The sequence below is a fragment of the Saccoglossus kowalevskii genome, chromosome 5 (assembly GCF_978046115.1).
Source record: "Saccoglossus kowalevskii chromosome 5, keSacKowa6.1, whole genome shotgun sequence".
Classification (NCBI taxonomy): domain Eukaryota; kingdom Metazoa; phylum Hemichordata; class Enteropneusta; family Harrimaniidae; genus Saccoglossus; species Saccoglossus kowalevskii.
Genome location: NC_140645.1, coordinates 40,651,952 through 40,679,844, shown reverse-complemented (window position 1 = coordinate 40,679,844; position 27,893 = coordinate 40,651,952). Strand labels below are relative to the sequence as shown.

Here is a 27,893-nt window from a genome sequence, read left to right as displayed (position 1 = left end):
CGTCACGTAGTAGGAGAATTAGAGCCGCGTTATGCATGCTTTTTCTATGCTGATCATATCCTTTGTTCGTTTCGCGGTTTTCCATTTTGTATAAATGGAGTAAACTGAACAAACATACAAAAACAATAACGGAAGTTATTTTTGTTCAATATTTATTGCAAGTTTGCAGCACACTCAATAGGACACACGTGTAAACACTGTTAATAAAAATAGTTTGAAGCCATTATTGTATCAAAAAAAAAAAATTAAATCGGTATTATCCATAAAAAAACAATTTCGCCCGACATTGAAGTTTAAAAAGATCAAGCTATGTCTAGAGCCTTATAAACTTGGATATAGTTGATTACGATAAAGAAATCCGAAATTTTGTTTCGATCAGAGTATTTAAAAAAGTCTGATACCAAATACCATAAAAACAGTATTAACACGATGGAACTAGAAACATAATTTTAGCCGGTGTTTGAATTATCACGCGACGTTAAATATAAAACTATTATACCACCTCATAAAAAATGGATTGAAATTTATAGAAACTGCAATAAGTGATGTTGTTGCTTCACACATATTAATGGAAGACAGATTTATATAAAAAATAAAAAGGTAAAACTCGTAAGATGAATGGATATGTAGGAATCGTACAGTAAATAGCCACAACAGTGAAATAAGAATATACATGTACTAGTAATTTATACGCAAATAAACACAGATATCTCGTTTTTAGTGAGAGTCACGTGACTTCTTTTGCCCCTGAAATATCATGCAATATTTTCTTTCTTCATCGCGTCTACTGCTGCCCTGACAATGGTACTGGGGGCATTGAACCCGATGGCGAGATAAACAAGACTTCGGCGGATATTTGCGTCTAAGGTCCATGGTATACATATTGAAGTCACTAATGGTAATATTTGGATAGACGGTGCATTGAAATAAATAAATTACGGTAATATCAACGGTGTTACAGATTTCATAACTGATTATTGCTATATTTATAAAGGACGGGTTTGTTTATGATAAACAGATACAGAATGAACTAGAGAACAAATAAATTAATAAATAAATAAAGTTAAATAAAACACGACAGAGATGTCGTAGCATGAAGGACGAGTGTCCGAAAATTAACTTTTGTAAGACACTAGTCTTTTAGTACTGTGAAGTATAGAAAAGCAGAAATATACCCTCGACAGATTGTCTTAAAAAATAACGATATAAATAATACAAATTTTACACAACACAATAGTTAAGCCATTAAAATGGTTTATAAACAATATTAATATTAGTATTTATGTAAAACGAAAAAGTATAGTTCAATAAGACAGTTTTCTTGAGTAACCCACACTCGATAATTGGCAAAATTGAATGGCACAGCTGCTGAACTGGACGATACAAAATTATAGTCAAACATTATCAAAAAAATTGCCAAAACATATTCTAGTTATTGTGAATACAAATTTAACAATATTAATATTTGCAAAATGGCGAATTGGAAGACATTTGTAATGTGGCGACAATGTTACAAAAGTACTTCGGATGGTTCGGTGGATGAAAGTTCGACGGCATCAATTATTATCAAAATAACATTTCTATATACAAACTTGACTTTAAATGTTCTGCTCAGTACTAGCGGGATTATTCTAGTTTACTCTATTTGGTTTGCCAGTCTATTTTCCAGTACATGCTACAATCAGTTTATTGCTCTTTAAAATTGTAATATGAACAAATTTGAATATCTTTGAATTGTTTTGATAGTAGAAAATTGATTTACAAAAACATGCAATCAAATTATTTTGGATTTCAATAAATCGTAATCCATGAGACTATACACAATATTTATCCAATTTGCATGTACAGACTGTAAAATTGTCGATCGTGAACTTTGCACGTTGGTTTGCGGAATAATAATACTCAAATAACTGAAAATATCCATGTAGTGGTACTATCACTTATAAAAAATAAGTTGAGTTGAAATAAAATCAATTATTAGTAAAATAGGTAAATGTCTCTTTTATCAAGAAAAATATGGAAACAAACGAACAAAGCGTATAAACTTGTAAACTAATGGTGGCGCTATTCAATAGTCGATGAGTAATATTGAACAATCTGATAGTCGACATTTAATACGAACTGCAGAATGTGTTTTCATAAATATTTCGTTATTCGAAATTATAATTGTAATTATAATAAGTTTTACTTTTAGTAAAAAATAAGCTGCCATAATAAATAAAATATGTATACATTCCCGCTACTCCGACGTTAGATGGCGCTCTCGATCATCGGTTCGGTTACACTGGAAGGGTCCATGACCATTTTTTGGAGCTGCATCCTGTCTTGGTACTTCCTGAGTTCATTGCTGTCGGGATGGTTGTCTTTGATATGGCCGTAGTGCGTGTCGGGGTTATCGGATGTAACGCCGCACTCTTCGCAAACGTAGATCTTTGTTCGACGCTGTTTGTAGGCGTAACTGTGGGACATGTTGTGCACTTTGCTGAGATGAGACTCCAATGAACAACGCTGAGTGAAGGACTTGCCGCAGTGCTCACATTTATATGGACGTACGCCTAGTGGCAAAATAAATAAATAAATAAATAAATAAATAAATAAATAAATAAATAAATAAATAAATAAATAAATAAATAAATAAATAAATAAACGTTATGGTAAAATATGTGATGATTACCTGTGTGCGTTCTGACATGTCTTTTTAAGTCAAATGTGTCGTTGAAACCTTTGCCACAGTATGCACAGTGATATTTCCTGATGGCGCTATGACATTTCATGTGCCGATTCAGTAATCTCTGTAGTGGAAACACTTTATTGCAAACTTCACACATAAAACTATTCTGATCACTCGATGAGATGCCTACCCCATTCTGATTCAGGTGGATGGCGTGGCTGATCATTCGCGGTCGCCCCGGGGCTCGTCGCAGTGGCGCGTACTTCTGCACTGGTGATGTTGGACTGGAGCTGGATACTGGAGATATCGAGTTTGGACTGGTCATGCCGTTGTGGATCGAATGTGGATGGACAGTGAGTCGTTGTGGCAGCTGAGGTGGGTGGTTCATCCTGTTAGCGAAAGGCTGCAACGGGAAGTGGGGATAGTTACTCGGAGGGGTTGCTCGAACGATTGCGTTTGTCATGGGAACTTTACCATCAAAACGTGGCTGAAGCTGCGACGCAGTGGAATATGGGTGCATACCAAACACAGGCATTGTTGTGAACGGTGGACGAAAACCAAGCATCTGCTCTATCATGGGTGGACCGAATGCTTGATACGGACTTACATGTGTGCCAGTTGGCGATAACGGGTGGACTGGCAGATGGCTGCCGTAATATTGAAATCCATTGGATGGGACGGTGAGTGGCTTAGGCTGGCTCGGGGAACTAATAAGGAAATCAACGTTGAACGGTTTCGCTTTTGGTCGATGGGTAGTTTTGTCTGGAGACATTTGCCCGTGTGATGTAGGAGACGTCTCGCTGGAGGTTGTAACTGTGGACGGACTGTTTCCGCAGACTGATATTTCGTTTTCCGTTGATAAACTGGTTGCTGGAGACAGAGTTGAACACGCGGACGAAGGCGATGATACGGACGAAGGTATAGACAATAATGGCGGAAGAATTGGATCATCTGTACTGATGACGTCAATTTCTTCTTCGTTATCGTTGATTGCATGTTCAGGTAATGTTTCACATCGCCCTCTAGCTTCATCCTGGGGCTTGTCGGGCTTTCGAGGTCCCTGCGACCCGTCTTCGTTGTCTGGGTACATATTCAGAGGCGATTCAGTCTCTGGACTCGGTATGTTGCTGCTCTCCGACGAAGTCTTCGATTGATTCTCAACTCGCTTGGCACGTCTTGGCACGGGTAACGATTCACCGTTGAGGGCCATTTCTGCTACGTCTGCGGAGAAAAACAAAACATTAGATCAAACATTAGATTTCAACTGATGACATTGATAGCACAAACCATGTATACTTATTTTAGTTACACACCTCTAATCGAACGATTGCAGCACCGTACTTGTCGGTAACGATAATCAAATTAAAATGTCAAGCAAGAGAAACTGAAGCTAATGACGAAATTGGTAAGCATTATTGTGATCGATTAATCTATTCCCAACACAACTTCAAGGACTGAACCAAGGCGTAATGTAAAACTAAATTACATTGACAAGAAAAGTGAGGGATGGTAAATGATTGAACGGTCTATTCACAGTAAGATTGGCGTAATCATGGTATTACAGAGATCACAAGAACCTCCCCGCCCGGATTGTAACACTCTTTGGCCTTGTAGGCATTGAAAGTATTCAAATCATTTTATAGTAAACACAAATATTGTTGTACTTTTATCAGTTATAGTTTAAACAACGTCAACATGCGACATTCTGCTCGGCTAACCAATCGAAAAAGTCCAGCATTGCTACGATGGAAAACACGATGATCCTTGCCATCCGCGCATAAACCGCATTACTGTCAAACAATGCCTACTAATACACAATCACATCAAACAATGGCCCATTGTTACTACTCTGATAGATCACGTCTATTGTTTCCCTGCGAGGAAAGTCTATTCTCCCGAATTCTGTGTTTCTTTCCATCCCCCAGATATGATTTATTTTCCCATTTACTGCATTATACAGATTTTAACATTGACAGCACCTTAGAGCCATGTTGGATCCCATTCCAATACGATTTGTCGTTTGTAAGCAGTTAATCGGAGAAAATATGTAAGAAAATCCAAAATTACTTAGAAGACTTCGGGGGAAACGTTCTATTGTATAGTACTACTTCCAATTCTAAAGACCAAGACGGCGTAAATGTATGGTTCTATTTGTGTGAAATGTTGGAAGCCACTTTACTTGAAAATATGGACCTAATATTAGGTGAGTATACATACGTAATATTTTACAATTAAGATATACGAGTCAAAAGTCAAAAAGACCTCTCACACATCATATAATCTAATTATGTCTGACGTACAATTAGGCAAACACGGATTAGAATTGATAAAATTGAACAAAAAGTAATATTACTCTCAAAACCAAGCCGGGGTTACTGACTGGTATGGATATGAGATTACATAAACTGCATAAGGTACGTGTGAGTATGTGTGACGTAGATACGACATTATGTATGGTGTATCGACTGATGAAGTACGTACTATATCCGGGGTATCGGCAAGTTGATCAGTAGACATACATTGTATGTGATTGGTATGATGGGAAACGATAACAGAGATACGATAATTGGTGGACCTACAACGGACTTGTTTTGTTGTTCCAATCTCCGGTAAACAATGTCGTATATTCCCGGCGGAAATGGAAGCAAACTGGATGCGTGAAGAATGGATGTACAGGTAGAAAGTGAACTCCGCGACTCGCCTTAGGGAGTTAACCATTGTGTCTGCGCATGTCTCAACGTGTTCTCAGTGTATTTAATGTAAGCTTTGAATAAAAGTCAGCGGACAATTCAGCGTAGAGGCCACGTAGTACGCCATGCTTGCCCGCATCTTCTAACAAGCACCTGAGTACTTTCAAATCTTCATCCCCCACTACACATTTTCGAGCGGCAAATTTCTAAAACAGTACGGGCTATTTAGTCTGGGTCAGTTCCTATGAATGGCGAAGGCAATGGAGGAGATGTATCTCCCACGACCTAACTGAATACCGCAATTCTCTGAGCTTAAAGTGACTTTTCCCCACGGGCTGTGTTTTCTCCATGACTGCCCAAAGCCAATAGACGGGACACTATCAAGCCTTGAATCATATCTACCAAGAATAGGGGTGCTATCAACTCCTGCATATGAAGATAAGCTCTCTTGTCCACTCTACTATTGGCCTCCCCAGATATAACAACATTTGAAATGAAGCAGTTTTACGCTAACGCTATCAACGTCCACTTAACTACATCTCAATTGTCGACATGAAACAGGTCCAATATATGTCTGGCTCTGCGAAAACACTGACACACCTGGGTGCTGATCAATGCCCATTTATGTACTTCAACAACGGATCACTGTTTCGTTTTCCGGACTTCAGTTCACGTGTACGTTGAAAGATACAATAAATATATGGTGCATTTACTGTAGAAGTGACCGATTATCGCACCCCTTCCTTACACCTACTACAAGTATACTTCACATATAAATACATAATATATTCTTAACTGATTGAATGTCGTTATTAATGTAATTAAAAATGGTTACTTTAATGAAAATGAATGTATCCAAGCAGTTACAATTCCATCATATTTGTTCAAAACGTCATGATGCTTAATTTAGGGCCATGCTCCCTGATTACTGCTAGGCCCGTATAGATTTTTCCTGGTTGCCCTCACTGCTGATGCATTGTGTTTACATATACCATTGTTACATGTTTTATAAATCATTATATATACCAGTGAATTAAGTTTGCTTCAGTTAAATTGTTTGTTGATTTTGTTTCTGCATTTTTCAGCTTGGCGCGCCAGCGTATATGGCGGCTAGTTGAAAGGTTGCTTTTATCAACGTAGTATACTTTAGACCAATCAGAGGGCGTTTGGCTTTTGCGACCGAACAAATGAATATCGACTAGCTGTTCACTGGTGCGATAATTATCATTGTCATGATTACATTACGATCGTAATTAAACCGCAATTAAAACTTATTGTTTTAGTGCCATGCGCTTATCTGTACTTAAGACAGGCCGATTGTGTCTGTATATGTTATCCTCACATTCTGTGTTAAAATATATTATAATTTGTGCGTACGCCAAGTAGTAAAAAGAACTGTTTTACAGGGTAAATGGGTAAATTGTCGAATGATATTTAAAATTGTTAAACTATGAATAAAATGTCTCTGTTTGTCATTAATATGAATGTGCTTGTGAAAACTGTAATCTATTTTATTTTCACTTGGAATTTATTTTCGCTGAAGGGAATCAATGAAAAAATCCATTGCAAATGTTATTTAACTCATCAACAACGAAAAGTAACGATAATGTCTTTTCAGCAAGAATCAATTCCAGCTAAAACAAGGTCTTTTACGGTGCGGCGTTGTTTTTGTTCTATATGAATTCTATTAAAATAAAAGAGGCTTATTGTGTATATGTGTTTTTAAAAGAGGACATAAATTAGAACAGGTTTCCATTTGTTTTACCCCCATCACATGACAGTGGGCGTTAAGAAGTGCGAATGTGTTGTTTGTTCAGAAGAAACTTGGTTTCTTAAAGCCCTGACGCCACGCAGAAATTAAACTGATGGCACAAACTAAACACACGGATGAAAGAACGTATTGAAAAAGTCATTTAGCGAGTCAAAGCATATTTTAACGTCAGTGAATGCAACCGAATTAACACCTAACCTGTGGTTTTGTTCTGTGCTGGTGGTTAGGGGTAGAGTAAAAGAAAACTTTGTTTACAATGTGACGCTATGTTACTCTTAATACGGATGATGATACGACCATTCCAGAATCAACGCCTGATAACGGTATTGTATGTATTCGTCACGGGGAGCCGTTGTCGCGTGCTCTAGCACTTTTAACTCGATTGTACTAACAAATACGATGATCCCCCCAAAATTAGGTCTCTGTTGGTAATTAGAATACCAACCCAAATGGAATGCGTGAAAACCGCCTGAGAAGAATGATTCGCTGTTTTCCGTAAACACAATCTTGAGTGAAATGGAGCCTATTCTTAGGGGCTTTGTCAGATGTTCAGCCACGTGACAGTTGGTGGTATCGCGAAACAAAGACAAACACTTTTGTTGACAGAATTCTGAAAATGATGTTACTGGATGTTTGGTAATAAAACGGAATACTGGTGTTGTGTTAAATTAGACCACACGGACTGCTCAATATGTCCATGAAATCAGTTTCCGGTGTGACAAATAAAAATCCAGACGGATTAAGTTTGTTCAGAGAAAAACGATAGTTCAAGTTTTTGTTAAGGAATACTAGTAAATATGAGAATGCTAGAATATCTATAAATTAATCGACCGCTTTCGGATATATGCCTTGTAACACAGTCCTCGATTGCGTATTGAGTTCTAGTTCTCCTAGTCATAGCCGTAAAAATAACAGAGAAATGATAGTCACGGTCTATGTGGTTGACGTGAAAATTAATGTCTCGATCGTCCATCGTACTGGTAGGACGCGGTTCGTGTGTTTTCTTTTACACCGGCCCCATAATCAGTCGGTCCTCGTTACTGACAACAACGGATCGAAGTAAAACACAAGGGATATACTAGTAGTGAGTAAAGACTAGTACACGACTTGTCTCAAGATAACAAAATGACGTCATCATGCAAACGCGGAGTTCGTTGCTTTCTGGGCTTTCAAGGAGATTCTGATGACCCGATATAGTGGAACAGTTATTAGCCACTTGTTCGGCCTTTGTGCGCAAATACTTGAAATCTTATGTTGATAACTGGTCACTGTTTTAAGTTCGACACGACTTCTGTAATCCTGGAGGTCTAAATAAGAGCCCGAACGCGTAGTGTGGCAGGATTTGTACACAGTCCCTCTATAGTCTATAGAGGGACTGTGATTTGTAATACTTAGAAACCGTTCTACTGCATGATCACGTCACTACTCGCAGATGCATTCGTGATTTCAGATCAAAGTAACCAGGTTCGCTTACAATGCTTAAAACATTGTAAGAGAATAGTATGGTTACGTCGGTTGACTCGATCGTGCAGAGGTGTCCGCATTGTTCGTTAAAATAAATCAGACCAAAAAAAAAAATACAGTCACTGATAAACTATGAACACTTAACATATATTATCAGGTGATAGTTAATCACCTCTGTTGGACACGTAAAGTAGCCTCATTTTCTCGATACTTTAAAATTGAAAAACATTAGTATGACACATTCTCACCGCTATAATCCTCACCTGCAAAGCGTCTCGCAGCTACTCGCCTTCTTGTATGTGCGCGCCACGGATAAATCGAACTTTAAAGACTATATTTGATGACCCTATTACACTTGCTGCAGACGAGTAATAACTTGCCCACTTTCTACCTCGTAACCCCGTCTACTATTTTATTTTCCGGCAGTTTAGTGTTTATCAGCTCATTATCGCACAGGTTGTCGATTAAAATTTCGCTGCTCGCCGACCTCGCGGCTATGTTTCAGTAGAAATTCAATGTGATTTATCAGTGGCTGCCGGGGGCGGTGCTAAAGTACACTTTGTTTGGCACGTCGCCGGTTGTGATCAAGCAGAACACCTTAAACAATTTGTGCATTCATGGGCCAGGTGAGGTGAATGGTAACGTAGAAAGGAACATGATACTTCATCGCTGTAGAGGAGAATTCAATTTACATTATCACAGACGATTATGGCGGCTAGCAGGTGAATTATAGTTCGTCTGCGAGACAGGCCGATGTCTGCAAAGTTGTCTTGTGTTATATGAGTAACTCGACCTAGGTGATGGTACCAAGGTACCGATTGGTATGTCACGGTCGACTTCGTCACCATACAAGACGAGTGACACCCCACACGACAATACGTTAACATTTATTTTCTACAATTGAAAACATAAAAAATGATCATGTAGCCAATAAAATCGCTCATGCAATTTAGATAGATGTTACAATATCTACACACATATATGTTGCATTGAATTGTGGCATTGGCGTGCTTAAATTGACGGACAAATCGTTAGTGGTAAAAGATCGACAATACATTACATGCAAGCGTTTGTAGTGGTCGTACTCTAAACTCAATGAACGTCGATTAAGGCTGACCGTGACAACTTTGTGGACGTATAAGTGGGGCAACAGCGGTCTGTTAACTCTATAAAACGAGGAGGGGGGCTTGTCTCGAAACAAGTCATAAAGACGATTTGATAGACTGGGTCCTTTGTAATGTGAAGTGATCACAAATCGCATAAGGCCGTAAGTAATAGACTCTACACGTAATTACACTCAGCTCGTAAATTCGTTAACGCGCGCAAATCGGAGGGCCCATAAAGGTAGGTTGTGGTGAGTGATTGCCGAGATGGCAAACGTCATAAAAAGTAGCCAGTCGTTGCACCCGCCGACTATTTGTTTTCCACCTGTTTGAAAAAACAATCAGCGAACAATAGAAGGTGGATTGGCCATGGGACGATCCGTCTTGTCGTTTTACGACCTATCGTATATAAATCTTGGACAACTGCACAGTTTATCTATCTGAGGATTCACACAACACATGCATGGGAATATCATTCTTACGTTGGAACGAATAATAACATTCCCTCACTACTGTCCTGAATTGTGAAGTTGTTTTCTTCTTCATATAATGAATACGCTTCTTCGCCTAGGGTTGTATTCGCTTCATTGCTCGTCGGCGTGTTGGCAGCCAAGTTGAGAATAACATATTAATAGGTACAAGACTAGAAAGCGGTTTCTGACTATACCCTATTCGAATACAGCGGAACACACTTTGGAAGAACAAAATATTTATCAGGACTTGAAAGTGTATTCCTCCAAAGAATCCAACCAAATTAACGCACGTGTGGTAAAAACAAACAATTGTTTAGCTCATAGCTGCGTGGCATTTTTGTTTGCGGTATACGGTAGCCGTTGCTATGATACCACGACTCTTTCATTGACTGTTTGTAACTTGTAATCAGCAAATATAGTAATATGCAACACTTAGCAATTTGTCCATTTATATAAAAAAAATCAATTAATGAAGATGAGTCAAAGTTTTAAATGTACAACTTTCACCCCAGGGGATACTGTTACTGAACTTTCCCTATTTTATGTTACAATGTCCATAGATGTATCCCCTGTGCCGCCATTCTGAAATGGTAGCCGGGTGTCAGAGGACGTTTCGACTCGCGTTCGGCCCTGGTAAATAATAGACATTACGACCAGTTTTGGGACGTTACGATAGGGGTGTAAGTATTGGCTCTCGCCACCACCACCATATTGTGTTCGATGTAGAACAATAAATTGTATCGTCGAAAACAAAAAAATGAGTGTTACCCATTCAGAAAGCCCACTCGAGTGGGGCTGAGGCATCTAATGTGGGTAGTGGGGTGAGTTAGGCGTCGTTGCACTACGAAACACGCACATGGTGATTTACAGATATAAATTCGATGGTAGTATGAATACAAGATCAAAAAATCAAAAACAAATCGATGGTAGTATAAATACATAACTCGGAATCTTACAATATCAGAACACGAGTCTGTTCTAGTTCCCGGACATGCATGTTAATACGAATGCACGGGAATCAGATTTATTGAATTCGTTCTGGTGTATTTCCTCCGCGAATATATTCGCACTTAGCCCGATGACGTCAGTAATATGTAAACATCAATGGGATAGAAGACAATGAGACAGCGCGAACAACAAATAAACTACCATAGACTCTCAGGTTATTCAATTTTAATGAAATGGTTGGCAATCGGACACGAACACTAATACAAATGTATGTTTTTTTACAAAATGATTTAGTCTGTTGGAGATAAGTTGCATTTTTAAATGTCCAGGCGTTAAGCCCATTTGGCTCTATTGTTTTGATACACGCAAATTAATTCGAACAGTGACATAAAAGACGGGGCTCGGCGACCCGTCCATTGTGCATAATTATTCTGGCAGAACGGTCGATTAATTAATACACATTTGTACATCCCCTAACATAATGAAGCAGCGACAGAAAGTAACTGCATATATAATTCTTCAACATATAAATGATTTAATAGTGACGTTATTATGAGATCGGTGAATAGTATTATTATTATTCAAGTTTTTCAGATATGACCCAAACGTCGCACAAAACATTATTTTGAATATTAAAACAAAAATACGTAAAAACGCATACCTAGCAATTGTTGCATATTACATTTCGTAGTCGTGTGTCGATCCCGTTGTTGTATTGCCTCTTCCGTGGACATCTGTAAGGAGGACCGGTCTTTAGATAGGAGAAATAGTTTGGGCATGTTGTCGCTTATCTGTACTTGTCTCGAAAGCATGTGTTCGATGATGGTCTACCATCCGCGATGACTCGGTGCGTAGTGGTTTCCAGGTACAGGTAGATCACAATCTCGATCGACGTGGGAGTAGTTTTCTTGGTACGTGTGGGGTAGCTTATGTCGGGTTTAATCAGGTGAACAACTATGAACAGTGTAGAAATCGAAACGGTAAAACGCTAATGTCTCTGTGTGTCTCTCACGTCTGTATGAATGAATGCAAGTTGGACCGTTCCATTCTTAATGGAAGGGGTATCGTCATGTGCAGCGTGTTGAATATTCACTTAGGAGGGTGAATCAAATTCAAGGTACCATACAATGTAACCTGATTTTAAGATATGAATCACCATTAATTTGTACCTTCTCGCAAATGAGAATTACACCATGCAAATATTCTGATGGTTTGTTCAAATTTCCTTCATGTTGAGGACCCCCCCCCCACAGTTCTACTTATCCGACCCACCCCACATCACCTATTCATGTGTGCGCATGCGCGACAGAAGGAAAAATATCTCTTCCCGAAAAGCTATAGGTGGAAACGCGGAAAGTATATAATACATTTACGTATGAAAAAGTACAAAAAAGCAAAGTACGTAAATTGACGTCGCTCAGGTACGATTGCACATATCAACGCAAGCCATGCGAAGAATTTCGAACCCATTCATGACCATTAAGGAGAAGAAACAGGCGGAAGCAGTTCACGGATTTGCATCAACAATACCAGGCGATTGACACATTTGATATTGATATAAATATAACACCCGCGTTGATTATACATCGTGAAAATGCTATTCACACTTTATGCAAATACAACTGAATATTCACGAGTTCTGTTTTGTAGTCTGCATGGGAATAGAAATTCAGTGCTGTTTTTAAAATATCAGACGGAAGACAAACTTCCGTGAAAATGATGCGACAATCTTGTAATGTCGCTTTACAGTTATTGACGTGTGATTATTGCAAATCACAGACAAAAATATTACAGTAGTTAGTGGACTCAGGAATTTATAATCACATTGATAGATGCGTGATCAAGAAAACTCAGCTTAATTCAAGATCAAGAAATAATTGGAGACTTTATAACAACAACCTCCATTATTAACATATGTTGGCTAAGGTTACTCAAGCCAAAGTTGACTTATTAGCATATAGTTAGTCGCTTTGTTTTCCTCTCATTACAATTTGTGCGTCATCTGGGTAATTTCCCTAGAACAGTTAACACCACAAGTTGGCATTTATTTGGGAATTAGCACCGATTACGTCATCACTCGTCGATTGCAACGCGGACAATAGGTGGTAAGATGTTCCGTGTCATCTGTTTACGTTCATACCGTACGGTGTGGTGGTGACAATGAATGGTTGCATTGCCACCATTTGGGGGCTGTTATCTTGAGTAGTGGTTAGTGGCCGTTACGCCACGAGTCAACTTACAGTTATCTTGTAGTTGCCAGTGTATTTCAATAGTAACTGAACGTCGCATTTTAATTTATTAAAATAAATATTTCATCAGAAAAAACATATACGTATGTTTTGGCATGGAAATACTTTTGTGGCGTATTTGGAAATTATGATGTGATGGTCATTGAACCACGAATGGCATACGTGACCATGATGAAATCACATATTTAAAATACTAAATACTAGTAGTTTGTTTTTCTCTTGCGAATTCAATGTGATTGAGAAACGAACAACACCGTGCACCCCACGTAGTTGGAACATGCACTAACACAACGCCGATCCAAATACGATGTGATCAGGTCGACCAACTGGCGCGTAGCGGGCAATGCCGTCATCTTATTGTCCAAAATGGGCATTGATCAACATTTAAAAAACAACGCCGATCTCTGCACGTAGCTACATATCTGCGATGATTCCTAACAATGTTCAGATTGTCAGTAAAATGTCCCTGACTGTAATCCAGTTTGCTTTACACATGCCAGTACACACAATACTATTAATTGACGTATTTGAGTGGTAAATCCAGATATTTTTTGCAGCAGCATTGGCCGTGTTGCTATGTTCACCACAACAACATGTTTTTTTTGTTTTTTTTTTTTTTTTTTGCGCGCGCAAGGTTATGTTGGTTGGATATATGTATGTACATCTACAACTAAAGTGTATTACTAGCTCCTTTTTAATGGAGTTAATACCACCAAGGAAATACTCATGATATTTCTAGTCCAACTAAGCGTCTAACTAACTCGATCGGCTATTGCATCCCATCAGGAAATACAATACATTTGTTCAACTATACGATATAATAAAAATGATGCTTTATTTGTTTTTCTGAAGAAGGAAGTGTGTATATCCCGATGTACGAGCTTATGATGGCGATTCGTGGCATTATTGCATCCCGACATCAGCGAGTTTAGTAATCACAAATGGTGTACACGAAATACCCCCACCCGTGTTTGGTTTATCGAAGCAGCATTTGTAGATTGTTTAAGTTTCAATTGTAGAAATGAAAAAAAAAATCTTCTTCACTGTCTCCAGGGTCTAATAATGGTCATACTCTTCAGCAGCGTGTCCGTGATTTAAAATTTTAATTTGTGTTTTTTTTATTATAAGGTGTTGTCTGCAGACCAGCCGACACTATTTGGATGGAGACGCTGCATACGCGTATGGAAACTTTTGTAATTATGTTAGACCACACTGCGCATGCGTATGTCACAGATGACTGCTCAGAGAGTGGGTCTCTACACTATACTACGCAAGGAGATGATGACAGAGATCGCTTTCACTTTGCCCCTGTATAAACAAATACGGCATGTTATGATAGATAGAAAGACATACAATAATACTATTCTTGTCGAACTTTTGTATATATTTCACAGACAAAACGAGTATTTCTGCAAAAACTCGACAAACCCAACGGAATTATTGGATTACGCACTATTTTAATATAGAAACGCGAAATTGTTACAGTGAATTAAAAGCGTTATTATATTTGGTGAACTATTTTTTACTTTTCGCCAGCTCTCAGAACCCAGTGAAATTTTACCCTGTGGATTTGTTATATGCCATTATCTTCTAAATTTACACAACTGAGACCAGAAACATGTCGTTTCGAGCCTCATCTTTGTCCATTATAGCGTGACCCCGTCATAGTACGGTCGCTTATATATCAACCCAACCCAGGAGGGTATCCCGCGGGCTGCCAGCAATACAAATTTCGAACTGACATTTACGATTACCCGAAGCCGTGAACCATTCACCGTAGAGGAATGTAACACCCGTGGGACGTCTTGGCTTGGTGACAAGCAATAAACTTAGCTAACTTTAATGCACTTTAAGACTTGCCAGGGGTACTATGAAACCAACGAGTCGTTCTTGTTGCTAATGACAACACACACTTAAGAGGACAATAACCTATTGTTAAAAACTAAGATTCAGGAGATAGTTTCTTATTTTCCTGAATCGTGATTCACACTGGTATATAAGCAACCCACTGTTCTCAACATATATTGCTAAAAAGTGGCACATACGCGCACAGAGGACGAACGTCGACTGAGCTGATACCACTGGACGCAGGCGGGCATTCCACTGTGTAGAGGCTAGGTGTAACACTACTACACCACTTTAATGAGCAATTAAATCTGTAGAAATTAAATAATGACTATATATGTGTTAAGTTTCCATTCCTGAGTGCTTGTTTCCTCTAAATGAGTCATTATATGATCCAATCAAGGGTCAATGAAAAACACGTTGTATGGGGACAGTAACTGAACGTAACTAGAGGCGATTTAGATAGAGACCAACGGTCGAATCATGAACAATTTACGTACTAGTTTTATGGTAAAAACAGATTTTATTACCATCATTTGTAAGAAATATTTACTTCCATAGTGTGTTGCATGTTTATTTGGTTGTAAGATGGCTTGAGTGGTATTATTTCAAAAGCACTACGCGTTTTGAATAAGTCGATATCAAGTTGTTCTTCCGCCTTCTCGGTATGCTGCTCAATCGTAGCCAGGCGCACCATCGAACATTAGAGACAAACACCTTGATATGATAAACTGCACCTTGTATCTTTATTCGATGATTTACGATGTCATGACGCAAATCGCCGAACACAATAGTTTACTTTACGACAGTGCTAGGCGATTCACGTGACCAAGCGACTGCCCTCGAGTAAAACGTCATTGTTACTGCGAAAATGCGTTATTTGGAACGAGACTTCACAAAACCGAGCGAAATGCACCAATTCACTTGGCAGCAATTATCGCTGGATAGTCGCATTAATTATTTCGATGTTGTCAGTAATACGTGCGTCCTTCCAATGAACCTTGTCAACCCCGCTTCTGCCTTCAGCACGTGATACTTTCCCGCCATAGCAAAACTCGTTTACATAATCAATAATTTCAATCATAACTTTCAATGAAACTAACATAATTCACAACTTGATTACACGTTCCGCTTCTAACATATTGGATAGAAAGAAATGTAGAATATGATGCTACCAGAGAGCTACGCCCATAGTCACCGCCTTACTTAAAAATCTACCAGTATCCCGGTCAGTGTTATTACATGGCACTCGAAGCAAAACGATATACGCTGAATTTCCTTATGTGTTGACATGATGACGTGCGAAAAATACAATTTGGGAAATATTTGGGACAGAAACAGCATAAATCTTATTTATTATTTGTTACAATTACCTCTTTCTGTCACGTTACACCCACTGACTGTTGGTGTCGCGTTGCACATGTGCGTGCAATTAACTATAACAACTCAACACTTAGGGATGACTAATGATTTACTTTGCTCCAATCACGGTTCATCCTATTGCGTGATGCATCCCTTCATTCTAATACATCAATTCGCCCAAAGCACTAACAAGAGTCAAATGTCACACAAGCGACGGTCTATTTACACTTGACATCATGTTCACGCACTGATACATTGTTCACATGACTACCAGTCTGTGTTTGGAGTTTGATCACACACATATACAATGTATGTCTTATATTATAATTAGTACCGACGGTAGTAAGATACATTGTGTTTCGTCATTGCAGTGGTTTCTGATCGGTTTCTTATCTATATCCACTTACACCACAGGCAAGTCAACGTGTTTTTGTTCCGTGTTCATCGATTATAAAAATATAAGAGATTCTCAAGAAATAAATTTTGTACGTCATCGGATTTTACGGGATAACGTACTGCGAGAAATCAGGAATTCACATATGCAAATCACATCACATAGACTCCCCTCTTCTCCAGTCGTCGACTACGACGGGTCAGTCGAATTCCCATAAGACGGAATCTTATACGTATATTTATGACAACACCAAACTATTTTAATATCAAATCACAGACAGCAATCTGTGAGTCATATTTTATTATTACAAACCCAGAATGAATGAACTTTCTGTCCAGGCAAATTTGTTCCGTTTAGCCCAGCTCCGAGCCATACCAATTCTGAAATTGACAGGCAATTTGAACAAGCCAAACATGTTATAAATGGACAAGAACATGATGATACTTCTTAATAAAATAATATTCACACTACACACAACATTAATGACTATGCAACATACAAAATCAAAAGTGCGTCTAAATTTGTTTAAATATTGTTTTGTCAGATGACAGGGCCGCTAAAAATATTAAATGCTTGATTAGGTTTTATCAAAATGAGGCAAATGTCGTGTTGTAGCATGACTATTATGAACGATCCAAAACGTCACACAATCTTTTGTAATTAAAGCATAGCCCGTTTACAGCCTAACCATCAACATAGTGTGACATTTCACAGGAAATAAACCAAAAAGAAAGGAACTATTCATTTAAAAAAAAGTGAAAACAAAAACACGCGCGGGAAGACCTGATTCACATAGTCATTAACAAATGAACAATTTGGCAACATTTGCCTAATCTCATATATAGTATATGGTATAAAAATTCTCCACCTATTTCCGCCACCTCAATCTGGGGATATACTTTATTTTAAGTTAGCTACGTTTTGAATTAGATAAATTAAAGGATAGCTAAACTATCTAACATAACATGCTAGATAAAAGGGCGTGTGCCACAGTATGTGATACGCAACTTGATCGATTCCGATAAATCTGGTATTATTTGTTTTCTGTAATTCATGTTGCGTTGAGTGTATTTGTGCGGTAGTTACCATGCAGAATGCTTGGTATAAAATAAAATGTGTGCCAACGAGCCTGCACATGTTGTTCAATTACTAGTAATTTGTAGGTACGGAAAAAAGGTCACGTGACAGACTGTCAGTCATTGTTGTGACAGTTTTGGGATTATACGTCTTGACTAAACTCATACACCAACATGTAACCGTGTATACATATGATGTATTACTCGCCATACACTGCATACACACGCATTGAACAGGTCCCATAATGCACTGCATATTTCCCACTTTCATCCCGGTGCCGTACCTCTGGATCATTGAGAGAATACTCGTCAGATATGTTTTGATATTGATCCGCTAGGTCTACTATCATGACCGCTGTGCTATAAGTTGGCATGCTGTCAATTGTAGTCCCTCTCCTGGGATAGCAATCACGCTGCGATCATGATCAGTCGGTTATTTATGCATTCATGCGAAAAGATACATACTAGTTGAACAGGTACTATCTTGTTTTTTGTTTTGTTTTTTTTATTTGACAAAAGCATCAGTTCAACTGGACAATTTTACTATCGTTATGAACATTGGCGACACTAGTTTGAAAGTTTATAAACCATATTTACCGCAGTTTTCAGATCGATCACCAATAGACACCACCTCACAATCGATACTCTTTGGAAATATGACGGTTACGTAAACAATCACAATGACACAAAGAGGTTTTTGATCGGGCCGACTTAAATCTCGGTAATATGAAGCTGTTGTCGTGGCGAGGACAACCATTCACGTTGCAATCAATAGACGATTACGTGGCCATGGCTCATAATGACCAAATCATTGGCTAGGATACGGTATATCACCTAATAGTTACGTCTCAAATGACAGAAGAGTAGCTACTGTCGCACCTGTACTAACTGCGGTTTTGTTCAATTGAACAATTGACTATCATGGGTACAACGGCACTGCCAACAACAAAGTTATAAGATATCTGCAGATAAATAGTTAATTATTGCAATTTGCTTATAAATGAACGCCTCTAATATTTGTGTGAACACATAATAGACATTGAAATAGATTATTTTCACTTCGGGAAATAAGAAAATAAGTGAATTCATTCCCACAAAAGTTATTACGTTGGTGCACTGAAAAAATAGTTATTTATTTATTGTCGAATCATTAAATCTTTAATAAAAATATATTTTCACCAATTTCATGACGTTATATATTCGTGTTACGTGTGGATATCATGAAATAAACAAAAAAACAAGACCATGACATAATATCATCTGTTACAAAAGACACGAACTGTGCGGAGTTATCTCCCACATACCAACCTGACTTTGGTTGATTTGATATTAACTCTGGCATTTTATTCACTCTTTAGATTCTTTTCAACCAAAAACCAAAAAAAAAAAAAATAAAAAAAACCCAAACAGAATGCTGTTGTTATAGTCGGATAACATTGACATTACCACCTTGTTGTGGGCACATTATTATAAGACAGATGCCAGAGAGATTAAAGGGTCTGTGATATTGACGTTTCTGTTTAGAGATCTAAAATCCCGACACGGTCCAACAGTCACATTGATTATTGTAACAATACTTAGTTACAACGACTGTACTTTATCGACTTGTCGGTATCTACCGTTTTCAATTCAATATCCTCGTACAGTAAACACCCTTGCTGTTGGGCGTTACCTGCAAATTACGGGTTTTTACATTGTCTACAGTACGCATGATCGGCGTCCCCCAGAGTGACTCCATCAGCGGAATGCTATTTTTATTTGATTAATTTCACGCCTAACTCACCTCGACAATGCGACCCCAAACAGACACATCTTATTCACACTCTTTGCTGGTTTAATTTAACAGTCTCTGGCGAAGAGATAAGTCCTAATTTGAAAGATTCAAGGGAGATTTAGCTGGCAGTCAGTTGAAATTCATATGATTGGGACATCGATCAAAACAATCGCGTCGTTTCACCGTTACCTCCTCCATTGGAGAGGGCTGTATCGTTAGTGTTAAACCGGAAACCACCTGTAGATCGCCAACACGATCCATTGCGGCATTTCCGCACACTTAGTTCTTTTTCGCAAACCAATTTTCAATTTCAGTTTTTAATAAAAAAAAACAACATATAATAACCAATATTAATTAATTAGCAAAACAAAAGGCGAAATAGAGTCGATAATAGTTAAAAATGTAATACGAACGAATTTAGCCATATCTTACAAATAGTACGGTAAAAAAATGTCTGCCAGCAAGCAGCAGCGGCGCACCGCATACCAAATCACACCCAGTGCAATAGACAGTCGAATGCATGACAGTGATATACACAAGCTTAAACTCGAGGCACGTCCCACTAACAACCGAAGTAGTTTACCCGCCTTAGAAAACGTTTCCATTTCTTGTTTATTGCAACGACTTCGTGAACTCATGTCTGCACCTATTCACTCTATTGAACTGATCATAGACACGGATGCCCACCTTTACCTAGGCGCATTCAGTGTACTGCCAAAACGTACATGTTACACCAAACAAACAACTGAATGTTTTCCGCGACGGCCAATTGACTTCCAAATAGTTGTAACTGAAAAGTCGGTTGCCTGTTTACGAGATCATATAACCTGTGGCGCAGTACAGGCAACTAACGCCATATTCGAAACTTGCTAATTACGACACAAATATATATCTTTGTTTCACGTAACACTCCAAGCTCCCTTGTGTTAGGCTTTGCCCGCATAGAAAAATCGTTAACATGGTGCCGTAGTGTAAACCCCTTAGTTCCATGTGCGCACATTTCGATGTTTTCTATTGATGTAGCTGCGATATGCAAGCTGTTGGTATTCTTCATTTCACAAAGTACGTAATTACAGAAATATTATTTTGTTGATATCGTTCACAGTTATGTTACATCAGAGATAAGTAATATATGTCAGGTTCGTCCTTAAACGTACAATTAAAAATATAGACAACAAAGTCCGAACTTGTCGAGTATAACAAACCCGCCCCTTAAAACCGACGGGGTCGTATATCTTTTTATTAAATAAGCACAAATTAATGTTAGGTGGGTATGTATCTATAATTTGAACGCCCTCATTGGCATAAAAGAGGATAAGAGGTACGCCGAAAATACGATAACACCTGGACGGACTTTTTTTCACTTTTTACTTATACTTTCAGTGAGTTGCATGTCAACCCAGTTAAACAATTTTTATTAAACTCGTTCTTTTTACGACAGTGATGGGAATTGGCATATATTTACGCGTACCTCAACTCTCTATTTTCCTAAAAGACAAACTCGTTGAAACTGTCGCGACTTTATTTTCTTATTCACATGTGTGTATATATATACATTCACCATGACAACTACGGTAAAAACATCTTGAAGTGAGTCGCTAATCCGTTGTCAAATGTGCTCACTTCAGCTTCATTACACTAATTTAGATCATTTATTTCCCTTGCCAGTACCCGCGTCTCTGGGGTTTCCGCGGACTCACAATCTACCATTCACGGTAGTCTAAAAGGAATCACTGTTATTGTGTCACAATAATTCTGCAATAACTTAGACGTGTATTATATACGCAGACGCGCATAAAGAACCGACTTATTAAGGCCGTCACTCGGTATTCCCAAACTTTAAGAATTGGATGCGAGATTCCACATACGGGTAGTTGAGTATATATAATGCAATTACGTCACAATCACGTGTAAAATCAATGTGAGCGAATCACAATGCAGCTGTTTGCAAGCATGCACATGTATGATTCTAGCATATTTCAATAAAATACTCATATTAATTTAGAGGCAACGCAGATCATTACGACGCTGCAGTAAGTCTGGTACCCCACTTAACAGCAAAGTGTTTAGAGCTCCCGTATAACAAAATAAAAACATGTACTTGAATTTAAAAAAAAAAGTCGCCAAAAGATCACTGAGTCAAGTCTTAACGTTTTAAGCTATCGGTAAGATAAATGATCGAGGTAATCCGGGATAAAACTCGAATAATGACCTACCGTACGTCTCATGAGATCAATGTAGTGTACACTCGTTGAATCGTTGGACCGGTGTAATAACACACTGGTATTAAACATGTTTGTGACAACTTTGTTCTAGGCTAAATACACGGCATTTTATTCGGAATGCAATACATTTCAACTTATTTGTTACACAGCCCGCGGGTTCAGCCTGGGATCCCACTTGTTTGATGTTACTGAACTTGACAACGTCGTCCATAAGTGCAAACATTGTTTATTGTAGTTTTGAATTGTGTGGACATAGATGTTTTCACACTATCACTCCATTACTCCAGGCAGTACTTGGTGATTTTATTCCACTTTTCCGGTGGTAATGGTGCTTCATTCAATCTGTTGATGTGATGTTATTGAACTTGACAACATCTCCCACAAGTGCAAACATGGTTTATTGTAGTCTTGAATGTGTGGACATATATGTTATCTCGCTATCACTCTGTTCCTCCAGGCTATGTTGGAAGATTTGATTTTTCGTATCCAGGGGATCCTTTCGCCATTTTGTTTCTTGGAGATATTTATACATTCTTGATTTGTTTTATCTCATCGCCAACACGATGCTGCTATTCGAATTTAGAAAGGGGGTACAATCGTGCAAAGGTAGAAACAACATGTTTCATCGTTGTTTGGCATACCTGTGACTTCCTGTCAGTGGCGGATCAAGCAAAATGTGTTGGGGGGGGGGGGGGTCCAAGCTTCGCTTAAGATATACATAATAAGATATATATAAATCGCAGTGAAGCTATGCGTAATCCAGATGATATAAATCATCATGCGTTAGGGGGGGGGGCATGGCCCCTGCCCCCTCTGGATCCGCCACTGCTTCCTGTGTGATTCTATCTTCCCGTAGCCTCTTGGCGTAGAAACTACACATGCACTACAGGGTTTGGCTGTTGCATCATTTTTTCATGTTATTTGGGTTGCGACATTTTTTAAATCACGTATTTCTTTCAAGTTGTTGTTTTATACCCGCGAAGAGTGAGGATTCAATGTTTTATATAAGGATGGGAAAACGTACTCAAAACATTATTTAATTATATATACTAATCTGTAACTTTACCCACAAACATGACTATTCGTTCCCAACACTACGGTGACGCTGAATTGAGCTATTAGCTCATTTTGGCTATATTACGTATATACCAATTATTTACATAAGTAATGCTTGTCCTTCTCCATTGGCATGGTGGATCATCGCTTGTGTAAAACATTTTCATTTATCAGTGCGAATCAAGATGAAACTCACAATCTGTGACAAGGCGACAAATGTATAAAACTCGAGAACACAATTGGCATGCGTATTTTATACGCATATTGCGCACGTTTTGGCCCTCAAGTTCAAGCTGACAGACTCGGACTCGTTCTATTCGTAATGACATCCGTGCGCAGAAGCAGTTGCGTTATAAATGCGATAATGACCTAATAATGATACAACAACAAACTTGAAGTCCATTAGTTAATTTAAGAAACCCCCATCTTATTGATCGGCCGTGACGAACGAGGCCCCGGAGTGTTCTCACGTGCTACCTTTTAGCATCCGACCGTGAAAAATTCCTGCATACATTCCATTCACATTTATTTCTGTCTGCTCATGGTGTGTTCATTGATTATGCATCAGGTGATCTGAGCATTACGCGAAAACTATCTTCTTACGCTAATAAGTTTTGCATAAAATGCGCATGCACGGTCTGTATTTGCCAACTGTACAATGTGTTCTGTCTATACAGTTCTTCTATCGCATATTTTTTCTGAAAACCTGCTTGGAAAGTAGCCACAGTTTTAATAATTCGTAAACAGCACCGTTTGCTTCCTATACGTGTGATTTTCTATGTCATTGACCACATGGTCTAGATATGCCCGTTTTTCAGCCCACATTCCTCTCTTAATCTCTATCTATCTATATATCTCACTATTCCTCTGTTCTGATTGTTCCTGGTTTCGTAATCAGGGATTACACAGTATATCAAGGACAGTCTTGCAATTTACCTGGCAGGTAACCCGTACCGTTTCACATCATTTACCATGTGTGTTTACATATGTATATTCAACTCCATCATCGTATTATTACCTCCGTGAACCCCGCCTTGTTTAGCTAGATCATCAATCACTCTCACTCTTTCTATATGACTCCTGTCAAGCACCCTCTCTCCTAATTATATGTGTGTGTCTGTACGTGCAGACTCTTTTATCTCTTGGCTACTGTTATTATTCAGCGCTTTCAAAAGCCACACAGTAATCTTCACAAGTTGTCTAAACATTGAGTTAATCACACACCGTTTTTTTAAAGTTCAAATTGTTATTAACGCATTTGTGAAAACGATAAAAATCTTGGCCAGTTTTCCAATCGAACACAAAGCCATATCGGTATGACTTATGACCTCTGACCATGTCTACTGCTTTTTCATCTTCAAAGACTATTCCCAATTTTTTTATTGCATTTGTCAGAAGTTGCCAGACACCGTTCGCTCGAAATTTTACGAATTTGCTGTTAAAATGCCGTTATTTTGATACCACACTGAAAGTTTCTGTAAGAAAAGAACTCATATAACGGAAGCTTTCCTATAAAGCACTATGTGTAATTACTCTATGGGGGAGAATTCCATCATCCCCCCAAACGATCGAATTTTAAGTCTGTTAGAAAGGAACTACTCAGGCGAAGAAAACTGAAAACAGAGCACAGCAAACATGAAAGTTGGGGAGGGAATTCTAATGACATTGTTTGTGGGGTCGTTAGTGGTTGCATACTTGGGGTGTTTGGTCCTTGGGAAAATCTGCACCGCTGCTAGAGGGATTAGCCCACGTGACCTCTGCCATTGTTTTCCCTTACAATAGAGCATGGACTCCAAGCAATACTTTAGCAACGCATTTTGTGTTTGGTAAGAATCAGTCTTGTCTATGCCCTACCCCCAGGGATGAGGATGAGGACGCTAAATAACGGTGGTTATTTGGGTTCGCTTTTATTCGCTTTCAATGGAATTTAGTAATGGCCTCAAGGGAAGCCGACTCGGATGTTAGCTAGGGTCTTCTCTAATGTATTTCATAACCATGGCGATGCTAGTGCTATGTGTCAATTGATCATTCCCAAAGTGTTATTAACATCTCATTGCTTTCGCATTTTTGAACTGAAATTGTTTAATTTACAATTTTTCCAAAGGGTTATTAGAGGTATTGCCATGGTGTTTCAGCATTGTTACGTGGCAGAGTTAAACTGCATCGCGACAAACTGAGGATTTAGTGAAGTGAAAACGAGTGGTAATGAAATGAAAATTTTACGGTTGTAACTCGGAAAATCGATACTAGGCATCGTGTATGTGTATCTGAACCTAACTCTGTCAGTGTCAGTTCAAGTGTGGGTTTAAATTCATTCATCAAATCACGATCGTCTAACCGGATTGTTATGTGGGGAACCGCTAAGTCGAATTGATATACATAATCAACAGGGCCGTGATGTTGCATTAATTTGTCTCAAGCGTTAATTGGAACACACTCACACTTAACTCTAAATGCACAAAGTAAAACTTTCATCTTAGTTTACAAAAACTCGTACCACTTTCCATCTAAATGGTCTGAACTGGCTAACACGATTCTGGACGCATTGGTAAGTAAATGCATTTTTCTTAAATGTTTGATAGGTCCCTAACGCGTTAAGTAGAGCGGCCTGATCCGTTCCCCTCGCCAGATGTGCTTGGCAATTGTTAGTATTGGTGCATGCCCAGGGAAACAGGTAGATTTCGGTCGATTTTCTTGTAATCTAAATAAAATCTACCAAACGACATGTTTCGCTTCTAGTGTATTTATTTGTGACTATTTCTAATCACTCCTCAGTAACATGTATCGCCGCAAACAACAAAGTAGTTCCCATTGTGAGGGAACAAAGAGTGCTTTAAAAAAGAAATAAAGGCGCATTCAGAAGTAAAAGCTTACTTTTTTTATTCAAATCTGAAGAGTTTTCTGTCTTTCATACACCGTTAATAGCAAAAGTCCTCGCATAAAGTTAGGCAAAAGTTAAGCTCGTCGCAATCCATCCATTGGCAGAGTTTGAGACATCTAAACGAGGTAGTCAAACCTTATGATAGCGCCGGTTAACACATGCAACAATGTCAGAGAAACAAATCCGTAAATTTAAGAACGACTACCCAACAACTACAAATAATATGTTAATATCGTAAAACAATTAACCCATATTGTTCCTTTAGATGAAACAAGGACACACTATACTACCCATTATTTATATGTTAACTTTTGTCACGCAAAAGGCATTTATTTTAAGAACACATTCTCGATAATATGTGTCTTATGATAGCGTTTTATTTGTTTCTTTATGTTGTTTTATTCTCAATATCTACGTGCATAGATACATGAGCAAATGGTCATCCAAGGAGGTATGGACAGATAAATATGAAGCTAGAGATCAGATCTGAGATTATTTGAGTTTAATTAAAAAAGACGAAAATGTTATTTTTGTGATACTCTGATGAAAGCTGTTATGAAACTGTCAGTAAATGGACACAACATTGTAGAGTGAAGAGGACAATCTGAATTATTGTGTAATACGTCATTGTGGTAATAATTGACATGTTTGTATTGGTTTGCGTTGGTTGGCATTGGTTTGCGTTGGTTTGTATTGGTTTGCGTTGGTTGGTATTGGTTTGCGTTGGTTGGTATTGTTAAAGTATCTTCCCATGTTAAAGTATCTTCCCATCAGTGCCTGGTAGAAGCAAAATATTCTCTAATTAAGCAATACTATGTTTTTCCAAGAAAATTTGCGCAGGGTTCGAACCACACGGCAAGAAATCGCATACGTTTTTATTTACAAACACATGTGACAAGCCAGACGTTTTCTAGAATACAAATTGTGTTATCTGATATGGCGACATCGGAGATTAGAAGTTGAAATAATAGCCATACAATACGTTATTGAATTGGACAATCTGGCGCACCGATATAATGCCCTAAAGACAATAATTCATCACAACCTCCTTTATACCCCTCCAATTTTACCGTGTTATTGATACTAGCATTTTCATTTTTTCAGCGACTACACTTTCAATACGTGTGCATTTCGACAAGTCCGAATCCTCGAGGCGCAGCCAACTTTACCCATTCAACGACAGAAGGTCTTGTATACAGATGATCACATCAAATCTCATCACTAGCTTCGACCTAGAAACACGAAATCTTCAATCTCCCATATACTGACTATATGACGATGTAAAATAAAGCGTTCATGTAATTCAAAGTAGGCTATCAATAGCATGCCTAAGTTGAAAAAAATGTATTAGCACATACACAGGCTTGGTCTCAACAAACCGCCAAGTTCGAGCGTGATAAATGCACTTTTTGTCCAAACCAACACATGTGTACGCTCGATTTGCTGGGGATGGACCTTGTGATAATTTAACAGAAAAACAAAATTGTGCATGCAACTGTCATGGTAACGTAAAACTGTTCAATCCGGAAGAATAACTAACACTGACGATATTTCCATGTTTGCCACGCAAGTACTGAGTACTCAGTAATAAATAGGTAATTTTATGTCCTCTCAATAAATTTGAAAATTATGGTTTAAGTGATGAACGAATTGCAACGTTTATGCGGTGTATTTTAACAGCATAAGCGGACACTACAAAGAAAAGTAAATTTTTCCACTTACTTAAATCTTACTCATACGGTATAGGTTTGAGGTATTACGTAGGATGTGCAGTGTCTGTGCCACCTTGGATAGTAATGAGTGTCTGCAAGCATGTACAGCTCGGCACACGTGCCATTCAATTGAGTTTATTCTTATGGAACAGCGCCCTCATTGTCTAGTTAGATCAATATCAATCTGAATATGACAATA

At 38.4% G+C, this 27,893-nt stretch overlaps 1 protein-coding gene across 3 annotated transcripts; it reads right to left on the bottom strand.

The window, feature by feature from the left end:
• Positions 1-135: 135 nt before the first annotated feature.
• On the bottom strand, positions 136-27,893 carry LOC100369957 (uncharacterized). Of its 3 annotated transcripts, none has more exons than XM_085499421.1 (3): positions 27,705-27,893; positions 2,675-3,892; positions 136-2,555 (listed from the first exon to the last, which is right to left on the bottom strand). In XM_085499421.1, exons 2-3 carry the CDS (start codon positions 3,879-3,881, stop codon positions 2,251-2,253), a joined length of 1,512 nt encoding a protein of 503 aa, XP_085355547.1. In that variant the 5' UTR covers positions 3,882-3,892; positions 27,705-27,893; the 3' UTR covers positions 136-2,250. The 3 variants fall into 3 exon arrangements, with proteins under 3 accessions (XP_085355547.1, XP_006814331.1, XP_085355548.1); XM_006814268.3 differs by lacking the exon at positions 27,705-27,893 and adding an exon at positions 11,782-12,074; XM_085499422.1 differs by lacking the exon at positions 27,705-27,893 and adding an exon at positions 8,860-8,989.